Here is a 27,773-nt window from a genome sequence, read left to right on the forward strand (position 1 = left end):
CTTGAAAATTATGATTTTTAGTTATAATGTCTTATTTTTTATTAGATTATATGGTTTGAAATATTTTAATATACTTATAAACATGTAAGACTAAATGTTTTGATTTTTAGTTATATGTGATATTAATTTATTATTTTTAAAATTTAAATATGTTTTTTTAGTATGTATAAATAAAATTATGGTGATTATTTCTTGTTAATTTAAAAAATATATATAATATATTAGATTTGTATTTGGTTAAGAAATTTGAAAAAAACTGAATTCCAAATGGAATTGCAATGGAATGATGTAGAATAAAATTTTAAATTCTAAAAAATATTTGAAATGGAATGAAATTTCAAATTCCAAAATATTTTGGAATAAATTGAAACTAAGGGTTATTTCATTCTATTCATATGCACTTCACCCTAGTTATAACGTGAAAGGCAGTTGAAGTGCTTTTATCCTGTTGTCGTAAAGTGACTGACCTGAACCCTGAATAGATAGAAAATTGATCTTGGAAACCAGACTATTACCAATTTTGGATTGGAATAAAATAATTTATCACTAGAAATTTTTTTTTTAAACTAAAAACGACAATTTTTTTTTTCTTGTTAATTGGAGATCAACTAAAAAGAATTTCTTTTAGATTTGTCAGTGTCAGAAAAATTTTATTATTTCAACTTATACAACTATAAAAATACTTAAAAAAAAACTCTTTATTTTTAAATTTATTGTTGAAAGGGATGAAAAGTAAGTCTGAAATAGTAAATTATGTTCAATTTTTCTTCCAACAACAAAAATTATTTGATGTTATCCCACTCGAGTCGAGTGCTATAACACTCGAACTTTGTCGACACTTTGAACTCCACTTGATTTTGAGTCGATCTCAAATAATTTATGAAGAGCTTGATTTAAAAGTAATTTTAGTCTAAATTTTAATTTCCCCAAAAAAAATATTATTTCCAAAAAATAATTGAGTCTTAAATGAAAAATTACAAAATCATCAGGTTAATAGTTTAACATTTTCCAGCATGTCCCTTTCTCTGGTCCGAACGGTTGATTGAAACTTTAAGAGGAAATTTAGCGCGAAACCCAAACGGTGCCGTCTGGCCCCCGAAGGAAGGATAATCTGGCCAACACCTTACCAACCAAAAAAATTAAAAAAAATAAAAAAATAAAAATCAGTAGACCACTAACCTTTTGGCTTCTTCCTTGACGTTTCAAAGCTCATACTTTCAACTGTTAACACTGAAGAATTAAAACATAAACAGACTATTGTCTGTGGTAGGTGGTGATGATGATGATGGATGGTGCCGTTTTCAAACTCCCGTCGTTTAAGTTCCTACGCCCTAACTCCTCCCCGCCCGCCACCACTAAGAGTCCTGTGGTTATCCGGTGCGGATTAACTAGATTATCTTCTTCTTATTCTTCTTCGTCTGCTATTCAGGCAATAGCTACAACTGGCAGAGAAGGCGATCAGGCGCTTGGTTCCCTTTCTCTGGGTCATATAACTCGACCTGATTTCCCCATCCTCCACCAGGTAACTCTCTTTGCCTACCGTTTCTTCTCTCTTTTTATGTGGAGTTGCTGTTATTTACTCGAATAAATTCTCAGTCGAATCAATGGTGAAATTTTGTTTGTATATTCTTTATTTAATGGGCTTTTATTAGATTTTCATTATAAAAAAGGGATAAACTTTTCTATCTCGGTGTTGATATATGTACGTATGTTTAGTAATTAGGGTTTGTGTGTGACTTCTGCAGGAGGTAAATGGATCAAAACTTGTCTACTTAGACAATGCTGCAACTTCTCAGAAGCCTAATTCTGTGTTGAGGGCTTTACAGAACTATTATGAAACTTATAATTCAAATGTTCATCGAGGAATTCACTACCTAAGGTGGAAATTTACTAATTAGAGATTCATGTGTTGGGTTTTTTTTTTTTTTTTTTTTTTTTTTTTTTAAAGTAATTTTAATTTAAATGTTTCCGTTTGAATATAGTGCAAAAGCAACTGATGAATACGAGTTGGCTAGAAAAAAGGTGGCTGCTTTTATCAATGCGTCTGACTCCAGAGAGATTGTCTTCACCAGGAATGCTACTGAAGCTATCAATTTGGTAGCCTACTCCTGGGGCCTTGCAAATTTAAAACCAGGAGATGAGGTCTGTTTTTATACTTTTGGCATCATTTATCTTGTCTCTCTTATTATCTTTGAACCTTTTTATTTTTGGTAGATTACATGTTATTCTGTGAAATTCTTTTTGCTAAGGTCAATAAAGTTGAAATTTTCATTTGGTATTTGTTGGGGCCAGAGACTTTTTACCTGGAAAATTTTGTAGTTTTTTCCTTGGTTGTTACTGAGCCACTTGGAAGCTGAAGCTAGTAAATAGTTTGGCCTTGTTTGATGAATTGACTTCTGGGTACAGTGTCAAAGGCATTCAGCTTGGTACTCCATGCCTGATCTTCTTAAACTTTCTTCCTCCTCTCTTCCATAGGAAGAGAAAGAAGGGGGAAGAGAAAAGGATAATGAAGTGGGCTCGAAACAACCACTCTAAGCATTATTTTAGTGGGGTTAATTGCATAAACCTTCTATATAATAATGCTGGTTTCCCCTGAAATAATTGTGTAACAATGTAATTGGTTTTTCTGTTTTCTATCAAGTAAAATTTTGTTGTTAACTTTTTGCTGTTTAAGTGTGGTAGCTTGCTGCTGTTGCAACAACATGCAGATGAACCTCTGCTCAGTATGCAATGCAGTTTGAGAGGAAGTTCTGACTTTATTCAAATAGACGGAACCCCTTAGCAATTTAGGGATACGCCCTAGGATGTTTGTATTTGCCGTTTAATGGTATGATGTATGAAGACTTAGTAATCTAAAGCCCAATCTTGTGAACCACTGAGCACCTGAGAAATATTTAGAAGCTTGCAGTTTAATCATGGGAGAATTACTGATGTCTTTGGTGGAAATAAGCTCCTGCTCTTTTCATCAAATCAAAATCATAATCATAATCAAATAATTAGTGATTTTGATTTAATACTTAATTAGATCATTTGACCATTACAATACCATGGTCTTTTTGTTAGAATCAGATCTCAAGTAACTAACATTACATTAATATCTTTTGCTTTCTAGGTTGTAGTCACAATTGCTGAACATCACAGTGCGATTGTTCCTTGGCAACTTGTAGCTCAAAGAACTGGTGCCCTTCTCAAATTTGTAAATTTGAATGAAAATGAAGTTCCAGATGTACAGCAGTTAAAAGAAGTGATCTCACAGAACACAAGACTTGTAGTTGTTCACCACATATCAAATGTTCTTGGTACATTTCTTTACTTTAGTAATTTTCTGCTGATTTTTTTTTTGGTCTTCCCATCAGTCACCTTATTCTAAGGAAAGCTATATGCCTTTTGTGCCTGCAAATTTATCTGATTATTTTCAGTGATAACTGTTATTGTTTAAACTCTGATATTTTTTCCTTGTTACTCATGATCATGAAAGCCCAAGGAAACTTATTTCACATGTTACAAGCAACTTAGGATACCGAGGATTAAGAAATCAATGCCCTCTGATCTTTTATTTTATTTAATATCCCTGGATATTTTTCCCATATATACTTCAGGAGGATGTTTGGAAGGAGACGTCTTGTTTAATTATTCTCTATTATCTTCATGTTTTCTCGTTTTGAATGAGAATTGGATGGATTTGAATTTTATTTTGTGCTATCTAAATGATATAGATGCAAGGGACTTGACTTGATTGTTTAGTAGTCTTATTTATAGCTATTATTCTTCGACACTATACAAAGCCACAGAGGGGTCCCTTCTAGACTAATTTTTTCATCCACTTTGACTTTCTACTTTTAAAGTTTTAGAAAAATCAATATATGGAAGTTTCATTACACTTTTTGATGAATCCATAATTCAATGTGGTGATCCATGTATTAGAGGCTATGAATGAAATCAGCTAAAAGCCTTAGAAGTTAAATTTAATGAAAAAATGCATGTCAAAAATCCAGGAAAAAGAAATTCTCTACATTATGGTTAATGATCTATGATATGCTTTTCCTATAGCTTCTTTCCTTCCTATTGAAGACATAATCGAGTGGGCACATGATGCTGGAGCAAAAGTACTTATAGATGCTTGTCAAAGTGTACCGCACATGGTGGTTGATGTCCAGAGGCTCAATGCTGATTTTCTTGTTGCTTCCTCTCACAAGGTTAGGTTCTTTTCCATGCATATCGCAATATAAGCTTTAGGCAAGTATATGAAGTTAAGAAATAATCATGCTCCAGATGTGTGGGCCCACAGGCATTGGCTTCTTGTATGGTAAAAGTGATATCTTGTCCTCAATGCCTCCGTTTTTGGGTAAGTTCTTACTTTTATTCTACTTATTTTTTTTCTTATCCTGGATTTTGATTCTTCATTGCAATACCTTTTTTAAGAATATACATTGATGTTGGGGTTTTTGCTTTCCTAGGCGGTGGAGAAATGATCTCTGATGTATTCTTAGATCATTCTACTTATGCAGAGCCTCCATCAAGGTTGGTGGACTTTTTTGCTTGTTGATATATAGTGTCTTAGAACTGAATGAATGCAAATAGAACACTATCATCAGGACTTAATTTTTTTCTGGCATATAATCAAGTCCCATGGAACTAGCAATTGACAATTATATACTGTGAATTTAGTGTTAGATTTTAGAATTGAAGGCTCTTGTAAATCTATTTGCAACATAATGAAATATACCTGCGAAATGTATATAAATTCTTACGTAATGATATATGATGTTCACTTGCTATTTTCAACAATTAGATGCTCTTTTTTTTAAGTAAATATCACATGTTTTCCATATGCTGCACCAAATTAGAGGTTCAAATTCAAACTATGTTTCTCACAGAACGAGCTTCGGATAACTTTTATTTTTGGTTAGCCTAGCAATTAATAATTAGCAGGACCAAACAATTCAATTGTGGTAGTTGCTGAACCATACCACATAGTTCTGGCAGCAACAAAAGCTGCAAAAAAAGACTGCAGATTCAAAATAAGTAAATAATTATGTGAAAGTACAAAAATAAAAAATAGGAGCAATTAACTGTGACTATTCTCTGGAATCAGAAGAACTGAAGAGAACATAAAGAATCCTGCAGTTATTGCTCTGGCTTACCTGATGAAAGATGTGCTATTCGGCTCCCTAAAAACATTATAATCATCCTTCCATTGTTATTTTATGTATCCGTTATTGCATCCTCAATTTCAGGTTTGAACCTTCATGCATATTTTTGCCTATATATGGATCTTTTTACTGAGATCTACATGGCTATAAAGCCTGCCAGTTGTATTTTCTTCACACTAAGGAAAATTCTTGATCAGGATGGCCATGCTGTATTTAATTGTCTGGTGAAAATAACTACTTGAAACACTAGCCATTTGGTTATATTTTGGGTCAAGATACTTGTTATGTGCTGTTATGAAATTAGTGCTTTATTTTCTAATTTGCTCTTTTATGGGTTAGATTTGAGGCAGGAACTCCAGCAATTGGAGAAGCAATTGGGCTAGGAGCAGCTATTGATTATTTGCTAGGAATTGGCATGCAAAAGATTCATGACTATGAGGTGAGCTGCGTTTTTCTTCCATTTGTATTCAAATATTTGACATTAATTCTAATAAAGACCGGATTAATTCATGCTATATGAATGACTTTTAAGAATTCTATTGTTACTACTGCAGCAAGTCATGTTGCTTTCTCGTCTTTATGATCATCCAAGTTGGAATCCTTTTATTTGAAATAAAAATTGCTAATATTGTGTCAATGTGGGAGATGTCACCAGGGACAAAAAAAAAAAGAGAAATAAAGGAAAAAAAAAAAAAAACTGGAGAAGAAGATGGGCATATTTAAGTTGACAGTATTTTGGAATTTTGGTCCTCTGGAAGAGACGAGTAAATATCAAACCTTGTCCTTCACAATCTTTCTGTGTGTTGTGAGGGTTCAATGCACTGGGCTGGTTCTGGAGAAGCAATAAAGTATTGTATCTTGTTTACTGTCATAATGGGGATATGTTGAGTGAGAAGGACTTGACATCTGCAGAGGATATTTCGGGTGGCATTCATATAGATATGCTATTTATACTTAAGTCATCACATTTTATTTATCATCTTTAAGCTGGCCACTAAGCATTCTTAATCTTAGATTGAAGAAATCTTGATGCATGACTAAAGATGATATGGTCTAGAGTTGATAGGGTTGTGGGAGAATGCAATTCTGCAAATAAGGCAGCCAATTTATACAAGCATGTTACATATCCCATGAGTAAAATTTCTTAACATTATAATCAGCATAACTGTTTATTTACATACTGATTTTCAGATGGAATTGGCTAATTATTTATATGAAAGCCTCTCTTCTGTCCCCAATGTTCGTATTTATGGCCCAAAACCTTCAGAAACCGTTCACCGTGCTGCTCTCTGTTCTTTCAATGTTGAGGGTATTCACCCTACAGATATTGCAACTTTTCTGGACCAACAGGTATAAGGCCTTATTCTTAGTACTACTACTCTTTTCATTTACATCCATTTTGTAGATAATGCACTATAAAAGATTCTCAAGGCATAACACCAGATCCAAGAAAACTTGTGAGAGTTTGTTGAAAATGACTTTATCTTGGGTGACAGCTAACACTATTAAATCTCAGCATGGAGTGGCTATCAGATCAGGTCACCACTGTGCCCAGCCTCTTCATCGGCATTTAGGAGTAAATGCGAGTGCACGTGCTAGTCTACATTTCTACAACACTAAAGAAGACGTTGACGATTTCATCCAGGCATTAAATGACACCATCAGCTTCTTCAATTCTTTTAAGTAGACTAATCTTTTTGTTCTTCTCTGATAGGCAATAACTGCTCATATTATACTCAGTAACCTCATACGACTGTCCTTTTTGTTCCTGTTGTGTTAAAAATCCGTTTTGCTTGCTCTTTTTTGGCAACTGTTGTACAATAACCAAAATGTGTAAATTAAAATCATTATTTGAATCCATTACAAGAGTATACACTATTGAGATTTAATAAAAGGGTGGAAATTTCCAGGATTTTAATTAATTTTGTAAGCGAATCCCAACTTTGTTTTGTTATTATAAGGGTTATGCCTGAAATATTTTGTTGCACTTGTTTGTCGGCCAAGAATTTGCAGATTGTATGGAATTTTAAAATCTGAGCTTGTGCACATCCAAGGAATGATATGTCGAACTATATATTGGTCTGTTTGGCATTGAGAAGTTTAAATTGCTGAGGAAAACATTGTTGAGGATTTTAATTAGGTACCATTAAGAATTCTTGTTAGGTAAATTTTTTACATATATATCAATTTTAAGAGTTCAAATCAGCAAAGGTGTTTTCTTGAATTGGAGTTTCCAATGCGCGCGCTCACACATAAATTACATGCACGGAATATTTTTTTTTTTTTTTTTTTTTTTTTTTTTTTTTTTTTTTTGAGAATGGGGATGATTATAAATTTAGTACGTGGATTTTATCTTTTTTTTTCTTAAGCGTTTTAATTTTTGTCTCTTTTTTTATTTTAATGTCTCAATTTTACTTTTCATTACTAATTCAAAAGTGTTTATAATAATAAATATTTTACATTAAATACATGTGACTGAAATTTCTTGCCAAAAATTAAATGAATAATTTTTATTTTATTCTTTCATTTGATTTATTTTTAAAATTATTATCTGTTTCTCTTGTTTCACTTTTTCTTTTTGTATTGATTTTATTCTGGAATAAAAAAAAAAGAATCCTTTAATTTTTTTAAAAAAATATAAAATAATAAAAATTGAAAAAAAAAACTGAAAAAAAAAGATTATTCTAATGGATGTTTACATGTTATATAATTTATCAAATAAAGCCATTTATGTACTTAATTGAAAAGAATTTATCCTTCGAACACTTAATTGGTAAAAATTAAAATTTAGAAAGAAACTAATAAAATTCGGACGCCGTAAGTGTTTTGACTTTCCCTCTTCTTGCCTGCAACTGCAAAATTACCAACTCCAAAAATGTCGCCAACCACTGCAAGCTCCTCCACCAATATACTTGATTTTGTGGTGCATAAGGCCAATGGCTTAAAGGGTTTAGTTGATACAGGTCTTGAATCTATTCCTCATCAGTATATCCAACCACAAGATGAAAGATTGAATACAAGCCAAATCCTCATATCCCAAGAATCTATACCCATCATTGATGTCTCAAATTGGGATGACCCACAAGTTGCAGAATCAATTTCTCAAGCAGCAAGCAAGTGGGGTTTCTTTCAAATCATCAATCATGGGATTCCATTAGAGATTGTTGATAATTTAAAGGATTCTGGTCACGGGTTCTTCAGTTTACCAAATGAAGAAAGAAAGAAGTATTGGAAAGGAAATTCCTCAACTGATACTGTGTTTCTTGCAACTAGTTTTAGCCCTTTAACTGAAAAGGTATTGGAATGGAAAGACTATCTCAGCTTTCATTACATCCCAGGAGATGAGAAATCTCCCTCATTGTGGCCTCCTATATGCAAGTAAGAATCCTGAAACTCTGTATTTATTACTTGCTTTAAGAGTATTTCACTGTGTCTGGATTTTTGAATTGATTATGTAAATCAAATTTATAAAATTTGTGCACGATTTATTCGGGTTGCAACTTGTGCTGATCTTTTGTGACTAGTTTTATTATTAGTGCTTAATCATTTCCTGGCCTGGGTTAGTATAACTAATGCTGGTTTTGTAAAAATGGATGTGTATAGGCCATGATTCTTCAGCTTTAGACATTCATTTCCATTCCCATTTCATTTCTGAGACAAACCAAACATGCATTGAAATCATAGGAAATTCCAGAGATAAGATTGACTAAAATTGAAGTCTAGTAACCACATTAAAATTTGGTGGAAAGTTTTCAGCGATTATCTACAGCCCATATTACCCATCTAGCCTGAGATAAATTGTATTGGTATATTTTATACTCTCTTAACCAATTGCTAGATTAGTATTATTATTTTAGTTAGTAATATAGATAATTGATATTCGCAAATTTGGAAATGACGTGTGCCTTAGTGAAAGACTTTTTCCTGCAGTAGAATATCTTTTTTTTTTTTTTCTTTTTTATGACTCCGTTCACATTTTGTAGAGGAAAAGTTGGAAAATATATATCAAAGAGGAGTTATCTTTAAAATAGTGTAGTTCATGAAATGCTGAGAGATCAAAAGGTATATGATGTCCATTGAACTTTTAAAGTTCATCTCTTCTGTAATTACACGATTAACTGGGAAAAATATGTATGTATAAATATGGACTTATCAGTGTTTTGCCTTAGGGATCAAGTGCTTGATTACATGAAGAGAGCTGAACTGGTTATCAAAAGGTTGTTAGAGCTGCTATTGAAAAAACTCAATGTGAAAGAGATTGACAAAGAAAGAGAATATGCCTTAATGGGTTCACTAAGGATTAACATGAATTACTATCCTCATTGTCCTAATCCTGAACTTGCAGCCGGAATAGGCCGTCATTCTGATGTATCATCCATCACAGTCCTCCTACAAGATGACATTGGTGGGCTTTATGTTCGAGGAATAGAAGAGAATAGCTGGATTCATATCCCACCTGTTACTGGAGCACTAGTTATCAACATTGGAGATGTACTGCAGATAATGAGCAATGACAGATATAAAAGCATAGAGCATCGTGTAATTGTCAACGGAAGCAAGAACAGGGTTTCAGTTCCTATCTTTGTCAATCCAGGACCTCATGCTCTAATTGGACCTTTACCAGAAGTTCTAGGGAGTGGAGAAGCACCAAAATATAAGTCAGTTCTCTATTCGGATTACTTTACTTATTTCTTTAGCAAGGGTCATGATGGGAAAAACACTATTGACTTCGCCAAGATATGATACTGATCCTTGTGCTTCTACGCTCTTGCAAGTAAGAAAGCAGTAGTGAGATTGTCATTCTGTTGTATACTCTGTTAATGCCAGGAGAGACTGTATGTTTAGGTGTGGACCTGTTTGGGAGCCAAGCTGTTGGCCTGTAGGTTGGGTAGGCTGAGCCTTTTGAAATTGACACTTTTGAAACTCGGGATTGTCTCATAAACATGTCTGGAGTTAGGTGCCTGGCTGGATCATTCATTCACTTTTGCCGTTCGAGCTTTAAATTCTCTTCCATCCTGTACTACTTCTTTTGATCACTTAATGAGCAATAAAATATAAATTTATATAAATGTTATCATACTCTTTACATCGTTACATCTTACAAAATTCAAGGAAATCATAAACTGCAGGGTGGTTGAGAAGTGGCCTAGTAGTGCTAGTATCTGGCTCTGATGATTGACCTGAAACAGAATAAGGAACTTTGAAAATTCATGCCTTGCAGGCAAAGAAGCCTTTTATGTGCCTTCCGAAAAAATTCGACTTGTATCGCATTGAGCAGGCAGACTCCAAGTTTCTCAACACTTGGTTTCTCAAGTCGGAGAATCAGAAACAAAACCAAATAGGAACCAAGTTGATTCGGATTCGAAAGCAAACCTTCCCTACCTGCAGAATGGATTAACTAGTGCATAGAACTATAGAAGTAATTCCTCCTTGCGAGGAAAGATCTGTTATAACCCGCATTTGTCAATAAAGGCTTTCTATTCAAGAACAAGAAAAATTTCACATTTTACAATTATGAGACAAAATTGAGACTGATTTATCGTTCTTCAGTCATTAAAAATACATGGGAATCAATACAGGTAACATAACAAGAAGTAAAATATTAACTCCTAACCATCAAAAAAAGAAAAGGGACTAAAACAAACAAATGATGTGAGCTGAATAGTACACTCATGAGACTTCAGAATTTGTCTTTCCTTGCCTAAGGCCTGATCCAGCATCAATGGTAGCAGCTACCAAAAAATTTGCCCCAACATGTGATGAAGCATAGCACAAAATTTGAGTTGAATCCTCGAGATTCGCAAGTCTTTCCAGCAAAGGACGCTCCCTATTAACTTATTTCTCTTTTCTAGCCAAGGACTCTCCCTTGTACTCACTGCCTGCAGTAACTACAAAACCTGCTCCAACCTGGAATGAAGCATAAAGCATCAAGATGTAAATCAACCAGATGAACTATGCACTTTTTAGAGCATATGCATGGGGGGGTAGGAAGGAGGAAGAGAAATAGAGATTACCTGGCAATCTTTCAATACAACTCGCTCTTGAAGCTGCACATTGCTGCAAATCACAGAACCTTGGATCGAACAGCCATCTCCTACTGTGACATGATTCATGATAACTGAGTTAACAACCTGAAATAACAGAAATCAGAATTATAGCGGTTAAGGTGTCATTTTTTTCTGAATTTACAAAAATAAGGCATTAAATGATAGCCAAAGCACTAACAGTAAGCATTCTAGGCATCTTGCTGTTGTGATAAATAATTTTTCACGTTGCCAACTGAAAAATCACTGTACCTTCACATTGGAACCTATCCGGCAGTGACGACCGATAACAGATCGCTTAACACTACATTTGTCACCCATTTGTGAACCTTCTCCTAGCATGCAATGAGGTCCCACCTAGAGCCATCAAACTACTTTATGAGTATAAAGATATATTCTTCCCAATGGGACGCATAAAGCTATGAACTCAACATGCTATTACAAGCCTTCACAATAAATGAGTGTATCATAACAACTAATAATCCTAGGGTATCAGTCTGAAACTAAGTAAGCTATTTTACAAGCATGGTTGCGTTCATGAACTATTGGACTCACTGTAGTTTTTGATCCAAGCTGTGCCGAAGGATGGATAATGTTGTTATGTGCAGAGAACGAATAACCTGACAGATAATTTGCTTCACCTATGACCTGATTTAAAATTGAAAAAAATTTCAACTGAATTTAGTATTCAAGTAGGAGACAAATATAAAAGTACCATGATGAGCTTCAACTGCATATACTCACATCTCGGTTAATATCACAGAATGCTTGAATAGAATTTAAGCGTGCACAATATTTATTGTTGCTTGCAATATAAGCACAGCATTTATGAGTTCTTCGAACAGGAGCAGAACCATTATGACCCGATGCATAAAGTTCATGAAAGCTTGGTGTAGAAGCATTGGCCAGGATTTCAGATATGATTACATGACTGTTTTGTGAACCAGCCTTCTCATTTCCATTTTCTTCTGATTGCGGTGAGTTATTCAGTAATACCTCCGATTTCTGATGTTTGTTAAATAAATTAAACTATTTTAAGTTTTCTATAACTGCACAAGGAGTTAAAAAATGTAAAACAAAAAGACTTGATTAAACTAACCAGCTGGCTCCGGACAAGATAGGGCAATACATCTTGTTGTAAGCTTTGAAATTTATCTTTTTCATGTAAAACTTCTTGCAAAATAGACCTGAAAGACATCAACAAGGAGAGTTGAGGATAACCGACACATGACAGAAGAAATCTTGGAAACCAAGACAAGTGAAAAGTCAAACCTCTTGAATGCATACATATGAGCATCCATAAGATCAGATTGTATTTCCATCTGAGGAAAAAGGTAAAAGTGAATATAAATAAAAGCAAGAAAAAATTTCCCACTGTTGAGCACATAATATTGAAAATTGAGCCTCCACAGATGCATTACCCTTCATAGAAAAACATTTACTGTACTAGGATGAACAATTATCAAAATGTTACTGAAACCAACACATGCTGATGGGACTTCAATGTTTCCTAATGCATAAAAATTTAAAAAGGAATAGAAGATTTGAATAATCAAACAAAACATTCAGACAAGGATTAATGAACAACAGATGCATGTATACTCTATTTGCTTTAATAATTGATACCATTTGGTTTGAGACACCATGCTGTTCACATATCATTAACTAAGTTTCCCAAATGCCCTAAAGGGGAAAATAACCTCCTATTACCTGCCCTACTGCCTGAAGAATAGTTTTCTGAATTCGAATTTCTTTCTCAACTTCAGCTCCTGCAAGAAGCCCCAAGATGTAGAATGATCGACAAATAAAGAAAAACTACAAACAACACTAACTATTCATAGCCAACCTGTAGCTATATGTAATAAGAACTGTTTTGTCGAGTCCAGCCCAATGATGTTGTATCGTCTTGGTTTCTTTATTTTGTCTTTTCCAGAGGAGGCACCTGACTCTGCAGGTCCACCAACAGGGGCAGAGCAAAGCATTGTAGTCACAACTGCATCATGTCGTCTATGAACAGCTGCAACTGCTCCAGGAGGAACATCAGAAACAAGATCACCAGTCACAACCTGCAAAAAGATAAACCACCAATAGCTATTAATATACAATTGCTGAGAACTCAAACACTGTAGAAGACTTTTGAGTGCTAACCAAGATGTCCTTTGCAGTCAAGTGGCGTGCAATGGCTCGAAGAGCACCAGCTGTGCCAACATCCTCAGGAACTGCAGCAACCTGCAGTATTATATGGAATTTGTCAGTTCTAATATTTTTCAAAAATTTAATTGAGATGAGAGTATTATCAAGCAGTTATGTCCAAGTCAGTAAAAATAAACAATGCAGCATAAAAATTATCATGCCAACAAAATGTATTTCAGAACAAGACATGAAAAACAAGCTTCCACATTTGAAGTTATGTAAAAGGCAAAAAACTTTGACTTTTTCTTGGAGACTAGTGGGGGGTGTATAAATAAATGGAAGTAGTTCTATATGGCTTCTGCGAACAAGTAAAAGAAGCCCCAATGCATCAAGGTTCAAATTCAACTCATCATCGTCTAGATGACCACTGAATTTCCGCTCATGGTCTAATAGAAGCAAAGTACCTGTGCCTCACTATGATGAACAAAATGTTCGCATGCTTAAAAAATAACAGTGAGATTTGTGAGAATACTCAACTGCATTTCTCTACTAACTTCCTTGGAATTGAAAAATCTAGAACCAATGTGATTGAGTAGACCAGCATCAGCTAATCAATAAAGTCATGCCACAAAAGATGTTTGAATATCTAAATTACAATAATGTTAATCTTATATTTAGTTCTAGAATAAAATCTCTTATTATTAGTTTTAGTAGCAAGCTTAAGAACAAATTGGCCAACCAAAAAAAAATAGCATGATATAATAAGCCTAAATCAGGAAACGGTTATCAAATTTATCAAATTGAACTTGAGAAAATTATTCACCAAACATCCAATGAGTAAGCAAGAAAAAGACACATACAACCCTTAAATCACGGGTTTGTGGCCAAAACATTCAAATCTTTGGTCAAATTATCAGTTATAGCTAATACTTGCATTTGTATCAATCATATGCATAATCAATATGGCTGGCAAGTGGCAATCATAACCAGAACTCTCAAATTGCTAATATAGCACTGTGTCTTCTCTATACCTATGCCTGCTGCTCCTTAAAAATGTCATACCGTAAGCTTATGTGAAATTTTTATGAATAAAATATATAGCATGTAAACTATGTAAAAAGATCTTGCATGTCTCCCAAATTTAACTACAATCAACACCAACATTAATGTTATGCATACAATTGAGACAAATTAAAACCTCAAGTGCAATTGCTAAGAGGAACTTTTAAGTCATTAACTGAAAAACGAAATAACCACTCCATGGCACATAATTGGATCAAAATTGCTACCTCTAGGCCATATCTGAATCATCCTCCTTAGTTTTGTAAATTATCAAACCAAAATTAGAATAAGCGTAAATTTCAACTTGAATAGATCTACAAGAGTTGATACTAAATCTATTGTTCCCATTTTTCTTGTTGTTTGGAATGTGCAAAAAATTGTACAAGAGACAGCATGACAAGACAAATCATGGCTACAATAACACTAGGAATAGCCCTATGAACTCTCGACTCTCAGTCTCAACTTTACCATAACTTTTGAACACTGTACTCTTACAATGTGGAGCAGAAGAAACTGAAGCCAGAAAGAGAGGACAGCTCCAAAATAAAATAAAATATACAGCAGTTACATAATGCTAAGGAGTGCCAGGAAGGATCACCTTAGCGCAACAGTCAAGTGATAAGATGTAAGGACTGAGGTGGGATGGGGTGAGGTTGGCATAAGTCCTCGCTGCATTAGCGACCCACCAATTGAGGAAAAATAACAATGTTTATAACTTAATTCTAAGAAGCATAGTTGCTATTGGTTGACAAACTTAAATATGAGCATAGGTATGTAAACCTCTATTAAGATGTACTAATCTGAAACTATTCCTAACCCTTGCAGGATTTGACTCCCAAATAAAACCACAAGCAACATGCTATCATAAGGCAATATAACTCAAATTAAGAAACTAAATATAAAAATAAAAAGTCTGAATATCTGGGTAGATTTTCCAGCAATACAAATTATCTGAATACTCTTTACTACCAGAAAAACAATCTATTTGAATACACACATAAATAAATCTCGAAAGGGACAAGAAAGTACTCTATAAATTATAATATCCCAATTAAAGCCTAGATTAAATTTGGACCATAATTCTAGTTGTTTTAACATCTTTTAATCAGTTAAAGATATGTAGGAATGGTTATTTAAGATAAGCTCTGTAGGAAGAATTCTCCCATTTGATCATTTCACTAACTTATATTGATAATGCATTTGTTTAAGGATAATACAGTACTTATTTAACGAAATAGCCTTAGTTTATCACCATTAATTTTGATGAAAAGAAAGAAACTATAAAAATCAAGCATCATCAAATAAGTTAAAATTATGATCTCTTGTCTCTATCACAAAAGCAGGGTTACAATTCAACGATTGATTTCATGAAAAATAAAATTAAATAATTACCTCAACATGTAGACGATCAACATAAGCACCCGATATCCAACCACCAACTCGAAGGGCTGCATCTTGCCCTTCAACCACCTACCCCCACAATATATAGAGGGGCAAAAAAAGCATTAGAAACCTGAATAAACCCTAAAAACCAATAAAAAAAAACTACAAATACACATTTTCTAATATAACCGTCAATTTTCTTGTCAAATCGAACTCAATTACGCTTTTTTTTTTTTTTTGTTCTTTCCACTATTCTTTTCTCAAAAAACACCGAAAAAGAATTAGGTAGAAAATAATATCCCCCATAAAGTATATACCACAATAAGATCTTTGAGATTACTGAGTTCCAATTGTTCCAGAACATAAGAAAGAACCGGTCGGTTGGCCACTGGAAGTAGAGCTTTAGGGACTTCCTGCATTCAAAGAAAACCCAAATAAGAAATAAGAATGAGACATTGATTAAAGGAAAAATCGAGGGTTTTATTTTCTTTTCTTTTCTTTTCTTTTCTTCCAAACAGGAGTTTTGAAGGAAGGTGAACAAAAGAAAAAAAAAAAATCCACCTTTGAAACTAAAGGAACTAGTTTCTTTGAAGTGCCACCGGCTAGGACTACCACTTGAAAATCCATCACTGAGAATTATTATTATTATTATTTATGAGAAACAGATGGCTTTTTCTTGAGAAGGGATTTTTATGAATCTTTGAATTGAAAGAATGAAGAGAGGCAAAACGCTGTGGGCTTTATTGTGTTTACTGTTTAGCGTTTGTAGTACTGGAATTTGTTATTGCCATTGGTATTTGGTATTGCACTTGACGAGGACTTCCAACCCTGTGAGGATTACAGTCATTATTTTTTATTAATTATATTTAGATTGTTACAGCGCGGGGATGTAGCTCAAATGGTAGAGCGCTCGCTTTGCATGCGAGAGGTACAGGGTTCGATACCCTGCATCTCCAAGTTGTTTTGACTAAATTCCCAATTTTAGGTTGAAACATTGTTCATGCTATTCATGATTGCCTTTTCTCTCCCATGGAGCCATCTAAGACTTTGTAAATGAGTCAAATTACTCATAACCATTTGAAGTTTAATTTTGAGAAAAGCTGAAGCTTGCTTAATATAAATTTATTGAGTCAAACTCAAGCCAAGCTGTCGAACTTTTTTAGCTTGCGAGCTAGCTCGCGAACACAAAGCAAGCTTGTAATCAATTCTTTAAAGGCTAGTAAGCCAATTCAAAAGTAATGCATTCTTATGCAACAGGTAGGAATTGAAATTCGTTGTAATATCTAAAAATTTCCCCATGCAAAATGATAAAATAACTTAATATTTTGAATATCGAGCACCGCCAATCTTTAATAATTACAGGAATTCATGCAATAGATAGGATTTGAAATTCATTGTAATATCTAAAAATTTTCCCATGCAAAATGATAAAATAACTTAATATTTTGAATATCGAGCACTGTCAATCTTCAATAATTACAGGAATTCATGCAACAGGTAGGATTTGAAATTCATTGTAATATCTAAAAATTTCCCCATGCAAAATGATAAAATAACTTAATATTTTGAATATCGAGCACCGTCAATCTTCAATAATTATAGGAATTCATTAATTTTTAATTAAATATATAAACAAAACTATCATCTAAAGCTAAACAAAGACGAAAGAAAATATGGAGTGGGAATAAACTTTACTTGTGCGGCTCTCTCCCTCTCTCTTTTTCTCTCAAAATCTAAAACCTAAAATTCTCTTTTCTTCTTCTACGAACGGCCATCGGTGAGCTCTCACCGATCACCAGTGGTCACCCCTTTCTTTTTTGTTTGTTGTTTTTGCAAATAATTCTCAGATCTATTTCTGGATTTGAGTTATTGTCGCCCAAATATTGAGATTTATTGTTGCCCATATTTTGAAATTTTGTTCTTAAATTTAGTTCTGAGTTATTGTGCCCATATTTTGGGATCTTATTCTCAGATTTAGTTCCAAGTTATTGTTATCACCATTATGGTAATTTTGTTTAACATCTTTTATTATTTGAATAGTTGTGCAGAAAGAAATGCAGATTTTCTCTACAATAGAAGAAAGAAATTTGAAGGTAATTAGATCGAATTTATAGAAAGACCATGGAGTCAAACAATGGCCATTAATAACCACCAAGTGGAGCAATTGCCTATGACGCAAATATTATGCTATGTCAACTCGATCAGATACTTCAAATCAAGATTGTGTTTTTTTATTCTTTGTATAAGTGGTTTATTATTAGACTTCCTATACAAAAATATAAAAATATTGATCTGTATCCTATATCTGTATACAATTTCCAATTAATGAAATTTCTAGTTTGATTTTTCTAAAAAAAAATAAAGAAAGAGAAAAGAAATAAATGAAAAGAAAGGGGAGATAAAAAGGGATTGAAAGGATAATAAGTGTCGGGTTTCATTTAATTAAATATTAATAGATGAATAATCTAAAATAAGGGAAAAGATTTACTTGTATTTTGGTTTATGAATCTACTTATAAATTAAATCACTATGAATATTATTTTGATTCATACGAGGCTATTTTCGACCGTAAATTGGAAAAGAAATAAAACAATAACGTTATTTTAAAAAATTCATTTTTTATTGGGGGTAATATCCCATACATCACGTGTATACATGTCTTATCCTAAAAAAGAATAATACAAAATAGGCAGCTAAAACCCTAACTAAATAGAAAGTAAAGTCCTCGCTAAAATGAAAACCTAAATCTAATACAGTTTAATTATAAGATACTTAGTTTACAGGACATTTTTTAATTAGTTGATAGTTGATATGGGTGAGCAACGGTCGGATCGGGTCAAATCCGATCCAAAATACCCGAAATGAGAGGGAATGACTTTACTGACCCGACCCCTTTAAGAGTTCAGGCTCCACCCGAATAACCCCTATAAATATGGAATCGGGTATTCGGGGCCGGTTTAACCGGATCTTCAATTAAATATATTTTATGGCTTGGATACTTTTTTAATATGGCTCTTGCACAATTAAAATTTTATTTGGATCCTACACAATTAAAAAAGTTATCTAAAAATATAATTGTTGACCAAACAATCATAATAAAAAAATTATAAAACAATAGTCAAACCATAATCAACATCAAACATTTGTAATGAAAAAATCATAACACAATCAAACCAAACTAATCACAATCATCCAAGCCATAATTTTCCATCTTAAATCATAACCAAATCATAGCAAATTAAAAAAGTCCTAATTAAGTATTTAACATACATATAGAAATAAAAAAATATGAAAACTTAAAAATTATATTTTTAGTTGCTCAAGAAAAAATACATGTCATCTTCAAGAAAAAATTAATTTTGATTTGGAATTTTTAATTTTACATGCAAAAGAAGAAAGAAAGAAGAGTGAATCACATCAATAAATTAAAAAAATTTAATATTTTTATTTTTCAGGTCAAATCGGGTTAAACTAGGTATTTAACCGATCCACCCGACCTGAATAAGGATATATCCCTCAAATTGTCTAACCTGACCTCACCCAAAAAATCCATTATAATTCTATATTTTCGGTCGGGTCGATTCGAGTTTTTTGGATCGGCTCGGGTTTTGCACAGGCCTAATAACTGATAGAAGTCTCAATCAGCTATATTTTGGAATTTTTTTGTATCAGCTACTACTGATTTATATTTATATTATATAATAGGTGAAGGCCCACGCTTTTAGGCGGATTGTTTTGATAGTTTATAATTCATAAATACATATTAAAAAATTATTTTTTCTGTGAATTACTTTATTGTTAAATATTTTATTTTATAAATTATATTAAGTATGTTAGTAAGAGATTTACTTTTCCGCAGATTACTTTATTAAATTATAATGTCATTAATTTATTTTAAATAATTATAAAATTCGAAGAATTCTAGATTTTAGTTAAAATTTATAACTCAAAGAGCATCTTATCAACTAAAATTTTATAATCAAGTTAAAGTTTTATAATTCAAATAATTCATTTTGAATAACATATAGATAATTATTTATTGATAAAATATAATTTCATTATTTATATTGAATATTAATCCGATAAAACATAGAAAAATAAAGAAAAAAATAAAAATTCATATACTAATATATATTAATCCCAAATAAAAAATATTTTAGTTCAATTTAACATAAAAAACTTAAATAGATTTAGGTAGAGAGAAATAGATAAGCAATAATTTAAAATTTTTCAAAGCTTAATTATCTTAAAAAATTTTAAAATTTCTAAAAAAAAAAATCAAAGATATAGAAAAGTTTGAAAAATGAAATATAAATATAAATCAAGGAAAGAAAAAATTAAAAATTTTCAAAAGATAAATATTATATATAGAACGACTGTTAGTATGACTTTTTAATTAATATATGAAAAAGTAACATATAAACTTAGAAAATTGAGTATTTTAATATGTTTTATTTGGATAGAATAAAAGGAAATTTTAATCATTATATTTTGGATAGAATTAATATTTTAAATCTGGATTTTTGCAAAAGAGTACAAAAATAAGAACAATCATGATACGTTTTCTCTTGTGGGTAACTAAGAAGTAATAATAGTAATTTGAATATACAACTTCAAACGCAAAGGAAAAAAAGTCTTGATCAGTATTGCTCCTAGCCATCTACAGAAAATAGGATATTTTGGTTGGCTAGAAAGTGAAAATTAGAAACACAAAAAAAAAAAATAATAAATAAAAAAAAAATAAAAATAAAAAAGTGAAGGGAGACCTTAGGGTTTTAATGGAAGATAAATCACTGTTTATATATCTATTTAATATGTAGATAGTTACAACAGAATAACAAAATAAAATGTTAAAAATCATATATATGAATTTATAGCAAATACTTTGTAAATTATAAAATGAAAAACAAATGAAAGAAAGACATTAAAAATACAGAAAATTTATAAAGAAAAGTAAAAAAGTAACGCTGAAAAATTACAACGTCAAGTCAGCATTTTTAAAATGTTTTTTGTTTTAAGATTATATATAGATATAAATTTCAATTTCATTAACTCATAACAATAATTACTAATAAAATTGTTTTTTAAAAATTAATGTTTTTTCATCATTTTATTTATAATTGTTTGAAAATAATAATTTTCTATTAAATATTATATAAAAAATTTAATAAATATTATATATGTATTTAAATAAAAAAATAATATATTCATATTAATAGGGCCAAATGCATAAATTTGCCCCTTGAAGCTTATGCGGTTTGTCTCGTGGCACCCTCAAGTTTATGGGGACCTATCATGATTCTACGCTTTTATATTTCAGTAATAACTATGCTCTTCACCAAAATAAAATGTAAAAATAAAGAGCCATAATTAAACTCTTGCAAAGTTATTCCATTTCGCCAAGGGATCTAATTATTACTGAAAAGTGAAAATGTAGGATCATGATAGGTTCCTTGCAAACTTGAGTGTACCATAAAGCAAATCGCATAAACTTGAGAGGAAAATTTATGAATTAGGCAATTTTAATAGCAACCGCTATTAGAATTTTACCAAATACCGTTATCGTTTATCAGCTAACTGCTATAAAACCATTAGCCACTTATTATCAATTATCAGCTGATATGAATAACTAAACCAAATAGACACTTAATTTATAAGTTCTCTGTAAAATTTAAAGTCCCACAAAAATTTTCTTGCAATATTAATTTAAAGTTCCACAAAAAAGTTTCCTATAATACGAAGGTTAATGTATACTTTTGGGGGAATTTTAGTTTATTAGTAACTTTGTATGTTTATTTTTTGTTTGTGCGCATTTTTAACTGTATTTAATTAAGACATAAAATTTAAAAATATACAAAAATAATCTATCAAATTAAAAGTTACCAAAATCCATTTTTGTTACTTTTAATTTGTTATTTTAATTTTTATTTCAATTTTGAAATTCTAAAAAATTTCTTTTAAAAATGTAAAAATAACATTAATTTTATTTAATAAAATTTTTAATTTACCTGAGTATGAAAGTATTATCTTAATTATTACTCCCTCTATTCTATTTATATAGAGATGTTTCATTTTATAACATTCTATTTATAAAAAGAAAATTGCTTAAATGGTAATTTTGGGACTAAAGTCAAAGCAAAAAGTCTAATATATTCTTATTTTGATTTTTGGTTTGAATATTGACTTTGGGAGAATTTTAAGAAAGTGACAGATATTATTGTGGTTGGACAAATTAATATTCCAAAAGAGAGTAAACCCTGCACTAAGAAAATGTGAACTTTTTCACATTATGAGCATGGATTAAGTTTTTGGAGTTGTAAGCACTGTCTGAATTATATATGCAATTTCTTCCTATAATTAATAATTAAGTGTGCAGTGAAATTTACACACAACTCTAATAAATCCAAAATGAGGGGAAATTTTCCTTCAAACTGAGTATAGTTACAATTTGATTTTCATCCTCTCTCTCTCTCATTTATCACCTTTTATTGAAATTAGGGATCATTCTTAATATTTACTGTCCTTTTTATTGAAATTTGGGGATCACATAATTGTCTTTTCAGGGGTAAATTAGGAAAAAATTCACGAAAGATCATCTTTTTTATTTTAGATAAATTTTGACTTTCTGTATATAAATAGATCGATAGAGTACAATAATTCAGATCAATTTGAATCTATTTTTTTAAAAAAAAAATTTGTTTAAAATGCAATTTTTTTTATCAGCAATCAATGAATTTTATTAAAAAGATATATGAAAATCTTGGCAAACTAATAAGTATATCTGGCCAAAAGGTAACCCATTACACCCAAACCTAAAGCTCAGATTGCCAAGAAAGAAAGTATCACAGTAACTCAAAACAACCGCATAGTATAACGTCTCTTAAGGCAAGAGCTAGAATACAAGGACAAATAGATAACCAAAAACGCAGCACACACAACAGTGGCAGTACCTACTAACCAAAACAACTCAACAATCAAAACACCAGCACCACAAAATGCATAAGACCATTTCCAAGGCCTTTTCTGCTTCGGAAACTTATTAAAATGCAATTCATTTCATAATTATACATTGAAACACAATAATAAATTATAATATTAAAAAATAAAATACAATATAATAATTATTAAAGTTGGGAATAAATAAATTTATCATTCCAACTTAAAAATTTTAAAACATCCAAATAATACACCAATTGGACAAATTCTGTCCATGCACCAGAAAAATAGTCATGGAATCCAAATCCATATCTATCTTTAGATTGCTTTCCTCCAAACCAAAAAATAAAATAAAATAAATAAAAACAAAAACAAACCAATCATAATCATTTTTTTAATTAAAAAAAAAAAAATTAGAGCCCATCTCTCCCTAAGCCCTATAACACTTGTGTGCCTCTAGACGTCGCTTTTTCTTTATCGTGAATGACAATCAAACACATGTTGCATTGATCATTTTGTCTGCTACCGAAACGACATGAATGGCACACGTTAGCCTCAGTAAAGCAACTTCTTTTAACATGTTCCATATTTCCGGCGCAAGTTAGTCACGACAAGCTGATTTAACATTCCACACTCACGCAAGCGGCGCGTCTCATGACCTCAGGCAGATCAGGGCCCCTGATCCACTCTTCACGGCTACAATCATAAATCAAAACCAATCCTTCCTTTAATCCCCTGACATTTCTTCCACTTCCCCTTAATAAATCGTCAATGCAACCATTGACTTGAATTAGCACTACCTTATCTTCCACTCCTACACAGCTAAACCTCACCGTACCGTCGACTCTAACTTGAGCCGGCAGTGGAGGGCTCTTTATTCTACACCACTCTCCAAACGCGCCACCGCCGCCACTGGATTTTCTACGTGCGTCAAATCTCCAAAATGAAAGCTCCACCGCGTGGCTTGCTAAAATGTACACAAACCCAGCTGCCGCACATGCTGCCACTACACACCCGCCTCCGGGAACCGCTCGGCTCCTAAGCCACACTTTTGCCTCCACATCATACAAGTCCATTGAACTTGCATACACATATGCCTCTGCCCCAGCTGTGGCGGCGCGTGAAAATTCATTTCCAGCTAGTCCACCAATTTTAAGTCCACCAATTACATAAAACACACCATCAACAGCTGCTCCGATGCACCCGAATCTCTTTCTCGGCGCTTGTGCTACTAAAGACCATGAATCAGTATCTGGGTCGTACTCCTCAACTGTCGCGGCAGCGCGTGGCCCGCCTCCGGCAACATAGATTTTGGAAGAAACTACAGCAGTAGCGAATTTCTTCCTAGGAAAAATCATAGAAGATCTAGAAGAAATCGTGGCACTCCATGTATCATAACAAAACAATCGATTTCGCCCGATAATGTAGATTCTGGGTCCAATCGCAGATAATCGAGCATGAGAAATATTATCTAAAGAACCAATTTCAAATAGAAGACACGAAGCAATCTGCCAAGGTTCTTGGAAACAAAGGTTGGCAGCGAAGAGAGTTGAATTAGAAACTGAGAAGGCGAAAACAGTTGGGTGGAGGAGGTTGTGGAGGCGGCGGAGGGAGAGGAAAGAAGAGGAACGAAGGAGGTGAGACCAGCGGCGGCAGACAAGGGAAAGAGAAGGGAGAGAAGAGGAGGGGACTCGAGAAATACATTCCAAGAGAAGGTCATCGGGAAGAGAAGAGATGGTGGTGATGGTGGCAGTGGTGGCGGCGTTGATGGGTTGGATGGGATTGGGAGAGTTGGTGTGCTGTGGACTGGGGAAGCAGGATTTCATTAGCCATGAGAAGTGGCGAGAGTTGCAGCTGTCTGACATGGACTTCTGATATTACTTTGGTTAGATAGATACAGAGAATAGAAGTGCTGTGTAATTAATAAACGAAGGGGGATCTAAGGGGACAAAAAGGGGATTTGCTCTTTTATTTAGGTTAATTAATATTTTTGTTTTAATTTCAGGTGGTTTAACTAAAGTTCAGGGGGGACCACGTGACACGTGGCGAGTTACACAACCAGCTACTGTTAGTTTTCTTTTATGTTTTTCGGTGCAAAAAGCCAATTATATTTTTAGATCAATTTTATATAAACTGAATTTATTGATTTAAATCATGAATCAAACCAGAGAAATAATTTTTTATGAAATAAAAATATTTTTGAAAATTTACTAAAAAAGTAAAATGAAAATAATTTTAAAAAAATGTCTATTCTGATTAATTTAATTTATAGTGGTATGGTGCTATAGATTAAATGGAAGTAAGTCTTGTCTATTTTTAAAATTATCATAATATTGAGATTAAATTTCAAATGATTTTAAGAAAAAAGATCCCTATGTTAATCTTCAAATAATTTCTTTCTTCGGTTTCAAAAAAAATTTATTTTTAAAATTCAAAATATATATTTTACCTACTAAAAAATAAAATCAATGTGTGGATATAGATATCAGTGTATTGTAAACAACTAAGATTTTATCTTAGGTGTCTCTGGATTCATTTACAAATTTTTTTATTTGAATTTACGTTCAAATTTTATTTTATTTTTATGATAAATTTATATTGAAATTTGTTTTAGGAAAAAAATATAATTTTTCATCCATATGGAAAAAAATATAAAATATAAAAATATATTACGAAAGTATAATAAGAAATTGGCTTAAATTTTTCTAGTAATCACCATCTACATTGATAGAGTATTAGAACTGACAGGATATTCAAAATAAAAAATTTAAAACTCTATAACTATTTTTTTTTTTAAAAAAAAAAAAAGTCTAAAAAGATGGTAAAACTTGTACGAAAAGAGTCAATACATGAGTACTCTTTGAATTGAGAAGCTCTTAACCAGAAGTTGACTGGATGGAGCCGGCGGTAAACGACTTGCCTTTCTTGGAGTAAAGAATCCACCACAGCCTTATGTGTTTGCTTCGTTGTGTGTCAGAAGGATAGAATAGTCTGGTTGACAAATACATTTGGCAAAGAAAATTTATTAAGTTGTGACTTACGACAATAAGGAAGTAATTAATGTTTCTACGTTATAATAAATTTAAATATAATTTATAAAATTATCATTTATCTTAAAATTAATTGCTTTTCGTTACCCGTTAATAATCGTAGAATGTAAATAGTTCATAGCCCTTAGAATAATCGTAGCTGGAACATACTTGTGCTGTTACACCAACTGGTTGCGGTTCCTCCGAAGTTTCCATTTTATAATAACTTAAGCATAGTTTTTCTCTAGGAACCGCAGAGATCATAGAAGCTATCTAATTATGAATGCTGTTGACACCATTCCACCATCCTATAGAAGACCAAAACCAAGTTTGTTGAGCTATCAGATAGAGCCATAGAACATGCAAGGTAGTCTCATCCTCAATATCACGCAGTGGAAGACGAGTATTTACATCAACATGTCGAGCTTTTAAGGACACCAGAATAGGAAGGCAACTCGAAACAACTCTCCATGCAAAATTTCTAATATTAGCTGCAATCATAAGATAGAGACCTTATTATTAGTTTAACTGTAATTTATGGACCAATTTCTTAGTCAATTGCCTCATTTTTTATATTCCCTTTTCATATTGAATCTGTTTTGGTATTGGTATGCTCTGTTTTTTTTTTTTATTTTTTTTTTATTTTTAATATTGATATAGATTTTTTAGCGTGTAATAGTTATATGTAATAAAGATTTTTGTTTTAAGAACAAGACATGTCCGAATAGCAGATGACTCTCCAACCAAAATCGAAAAAGGGTCAATTTTAAGACAAAAGCCTCCAAGCCATCTCCCTCTAAAATTACGAAATAGTCCGCCTCCACTTGTAAGTCCCTGATTAGTCAGACTACTACCATCACAATTTAACTTCACCAAACCCTCCTCAGGCAGCACTCAAGAGAGATCGACTCTCAATCACAAAACTACATCATCCATGTTAAAAAATTAAAAGTATTACTAAATAAAAGTATGATATTTAATTTTATTCGGTTAGAGACTTTAAATAGATTTTTTTTTTGGGTTTTAGAGAAATATAATTTATTTTTTACAATTAAATCCATCCAAAACTAAAGTTATCAAAAATTATAAATTAAATCGAATCGATTAATTAAAAAAAATAAAATTAGATTAGTTAAATCCGGTTTTTTCGGTTTTAACTTATGTGTACTCTCCCCTACTTGTAAATCAATATATAAATAAAGTTACTTGAATTTAGTGATGCAATTTAAGAGTTAATAAATTAGATTATGCCACATTGGATCTACATGCATTCAACATGATATTTAAAAATTGGATGATACTCATTATTTTCTTTCATAACTTTTTAAATAAAGTTAACTTGTGATTAAATGGTTAAATAAAAAACAACTCAAAGGCTTTAAAAGCTATATCTGTACACTATTATTATCTCTGTTCATTATTTTATTTTAATAACTTATTTAATAAAATTAGTTTGTAATTAAATTAATAAAACATATTATTCAAAAGCTTTAAAAAGTATGTATATGCATCATTGTCATCCTATTCATTCAAAATATTTATTCAAACATTGACTTATGACTAAATGGAAAAAGAAAACTACTTGGTAACACTACAAAAAAACCGCCATTTTGCGACTGACCAATCGGTCGCAAAATGGCAAAAATCGGTCGCTACTTTCAAGTAGCGACCTATTTGCGACCGACACCTATCGGTCGCAAAATCACTGGTCGCAAAATCAATTTGCGACCGATTTTATCGGTCGCAATTTTTGGTCGTGGTTTAATTGCAAATTCAGTCGCAAATTTGGTCGCAAATAATCGGTCGCAATTTTTTTAAATCGGTCGCAAATAGGTCGCAAATTGTAAATTCAAAATTATTATTTTTGGTATCAAATCGGTCGCAAAATTGGAAAAAAAAATAAAAAAAATTAAATATTATTTTGAAACCAAAATTTTTTGCACATGTGAAAGTTGACATAAATGCATATATACACACACGCAATTCAAGAACAGTATAACAATGTAATTTTTATTGTTCTGAACAAATTAAAA

The 27,773-nt window shown here is 32.1% G+C and overlaps 4 protein-coding genes and 1 non-coding gene across 6 annotated transcripts; 3 read left to right on the plus strand and 2 right to left on the minus strand.

Annotated features, from left to right (window-relative positions):
* The first annotated feature begins 1,180 nt into the window (after positions 1-1,180).
* On the plus strand, positions 1,181-7,075 carry CPNIFS (chloroplastic NIFS-like cysteine desulfurase). Of its 2 annotated transcripts, none has more exons than XM_012220619.4 (10): positions 1,181-1,522; positions 1,746-1,879; positions 1,983-2,142; positions 3,113-3,299; positions 4,051-4,196; positions 4,273-4,345; positions 4,458-4,521; positions 5,493-5,592; positions 6,345-6,503; positions 6,650-7,075. In XM_012220619.4, the coding sequence occupies exons 1-10, from the start codon at positions 1,277-1,279 to the stop codon at positions 6,725-6,727; spliced, it is 1,347 nt and encodes a 448-aa protein (XP_012076009.1). In that variant the 5' UTR covers positions 1,181-1,276; the 3' UTR covers positions 6,728-7,075. The 2 variants fall into 2 exon arrangements, with proteins under 2 accessions (XP_012076009.1, XP_012076008.1); XM_012220618.4 differs by having other exon boundaries at positions 6,670-7,075.
* An 885-nt stretch (positions 7,076-7,960) lies between these two features.
* On the plus strand, positions 7,961-10,222 carry LOC105637198 (feruloyl CoA ortho-hydroxylase F6H1-3). Its single transcript, XM_012220617.4, has 2 exons — positions 7,961-8,531; positions 9,323-10,222. Exons 1-2 carry the CDS (start codon positions 8,029-8,031, stop codon positions 9,894-9,896), a joined length of 1,077 nt encoding a protein of 358 aa, XP_012076007.1. The 5' UTR covers positions 7,961-8,028; the 3' UTR covers positions 9,897-10,222.
* Positions 10,223-10,612: 390 nt separating this feature from the next.
* Positions 10,613-16,550, minus strand: LOC105637201 (transferases/nucleotidyltransferase). The gene is made up of 13 exons (XM_012220620.4): positions 16,337-16,550; positions 16,093-16,188; positions 15,785-15,862; positions 13,346-13,426; positions 13,044-13,263; positions 12,908-12,966; positions 12,470-12,519; positions 12,297-12,384; positions 11,942-12,202; positions 11,753-11,845; positions 11,450-11,554; positions 11,168-11,284; positions 10,613-11,060 (listed from the first exon to the last, which is right to left on the minus strand). Exons 1-13 carry the CDS (start codon positions 16,400-16,402, stop codon positions 10,989-10,991), a joined length of 1,386 nt encoding a protein of 461 aa, XP_012076010.1. The 5' UTR covers positions 16,403-16,550; the 3' UTR covers positions 10,613-10,988.
* A 108-nt stretch (positions 16,551-16,658) lies between these two features.
* On the plus strand, positions 16,659-16,731 carry TRNAA-UGC (transfer RNA alanine (anticodon UGC)). The gene has a single exon. It is a non-coding gene; the product is annotated as a tRNA-Ala (tRNA).
* Positions 16,732-22,896: 6,165 nt separating this feature from the next.
* LOC105637202 (Galactose oxidase/kelch repeat superfamily protein) lies at positions 22,897-24,616 on the minus strand. The gene has a single exon (XM_012220622.4). The coding sequence runs from the start codon at positions 24,574-24,576 to the stop codon at positions 23,332-23,334; it is 1,245 nt and encodes a 414-aa protein (XP_012076012.1). The 5' UTR covers positions 24,577-24,616; the 3' UTR covers positions 22,897-23,331.
* Positions 24,617-27,773: the final 3,157 nt, after the last annotated feature.

The sequence above is a fragment of the Jatropha curcas genome, chromosome 5 (assembly GCF_041381405.1).
Source record: "Jatropha curcas cultivar XTBG-Jc1 chromosome 5, XTBG_Jcur_1.0, whole genome shotgun sequence".
NCBI classification, from domain to species: Eukaryota; Viridiplantae; Streptophyta; class Magnoliopsida; order Malpighiales; family Euphorbiaceae; genus Jatropha; species Jatropha curcas.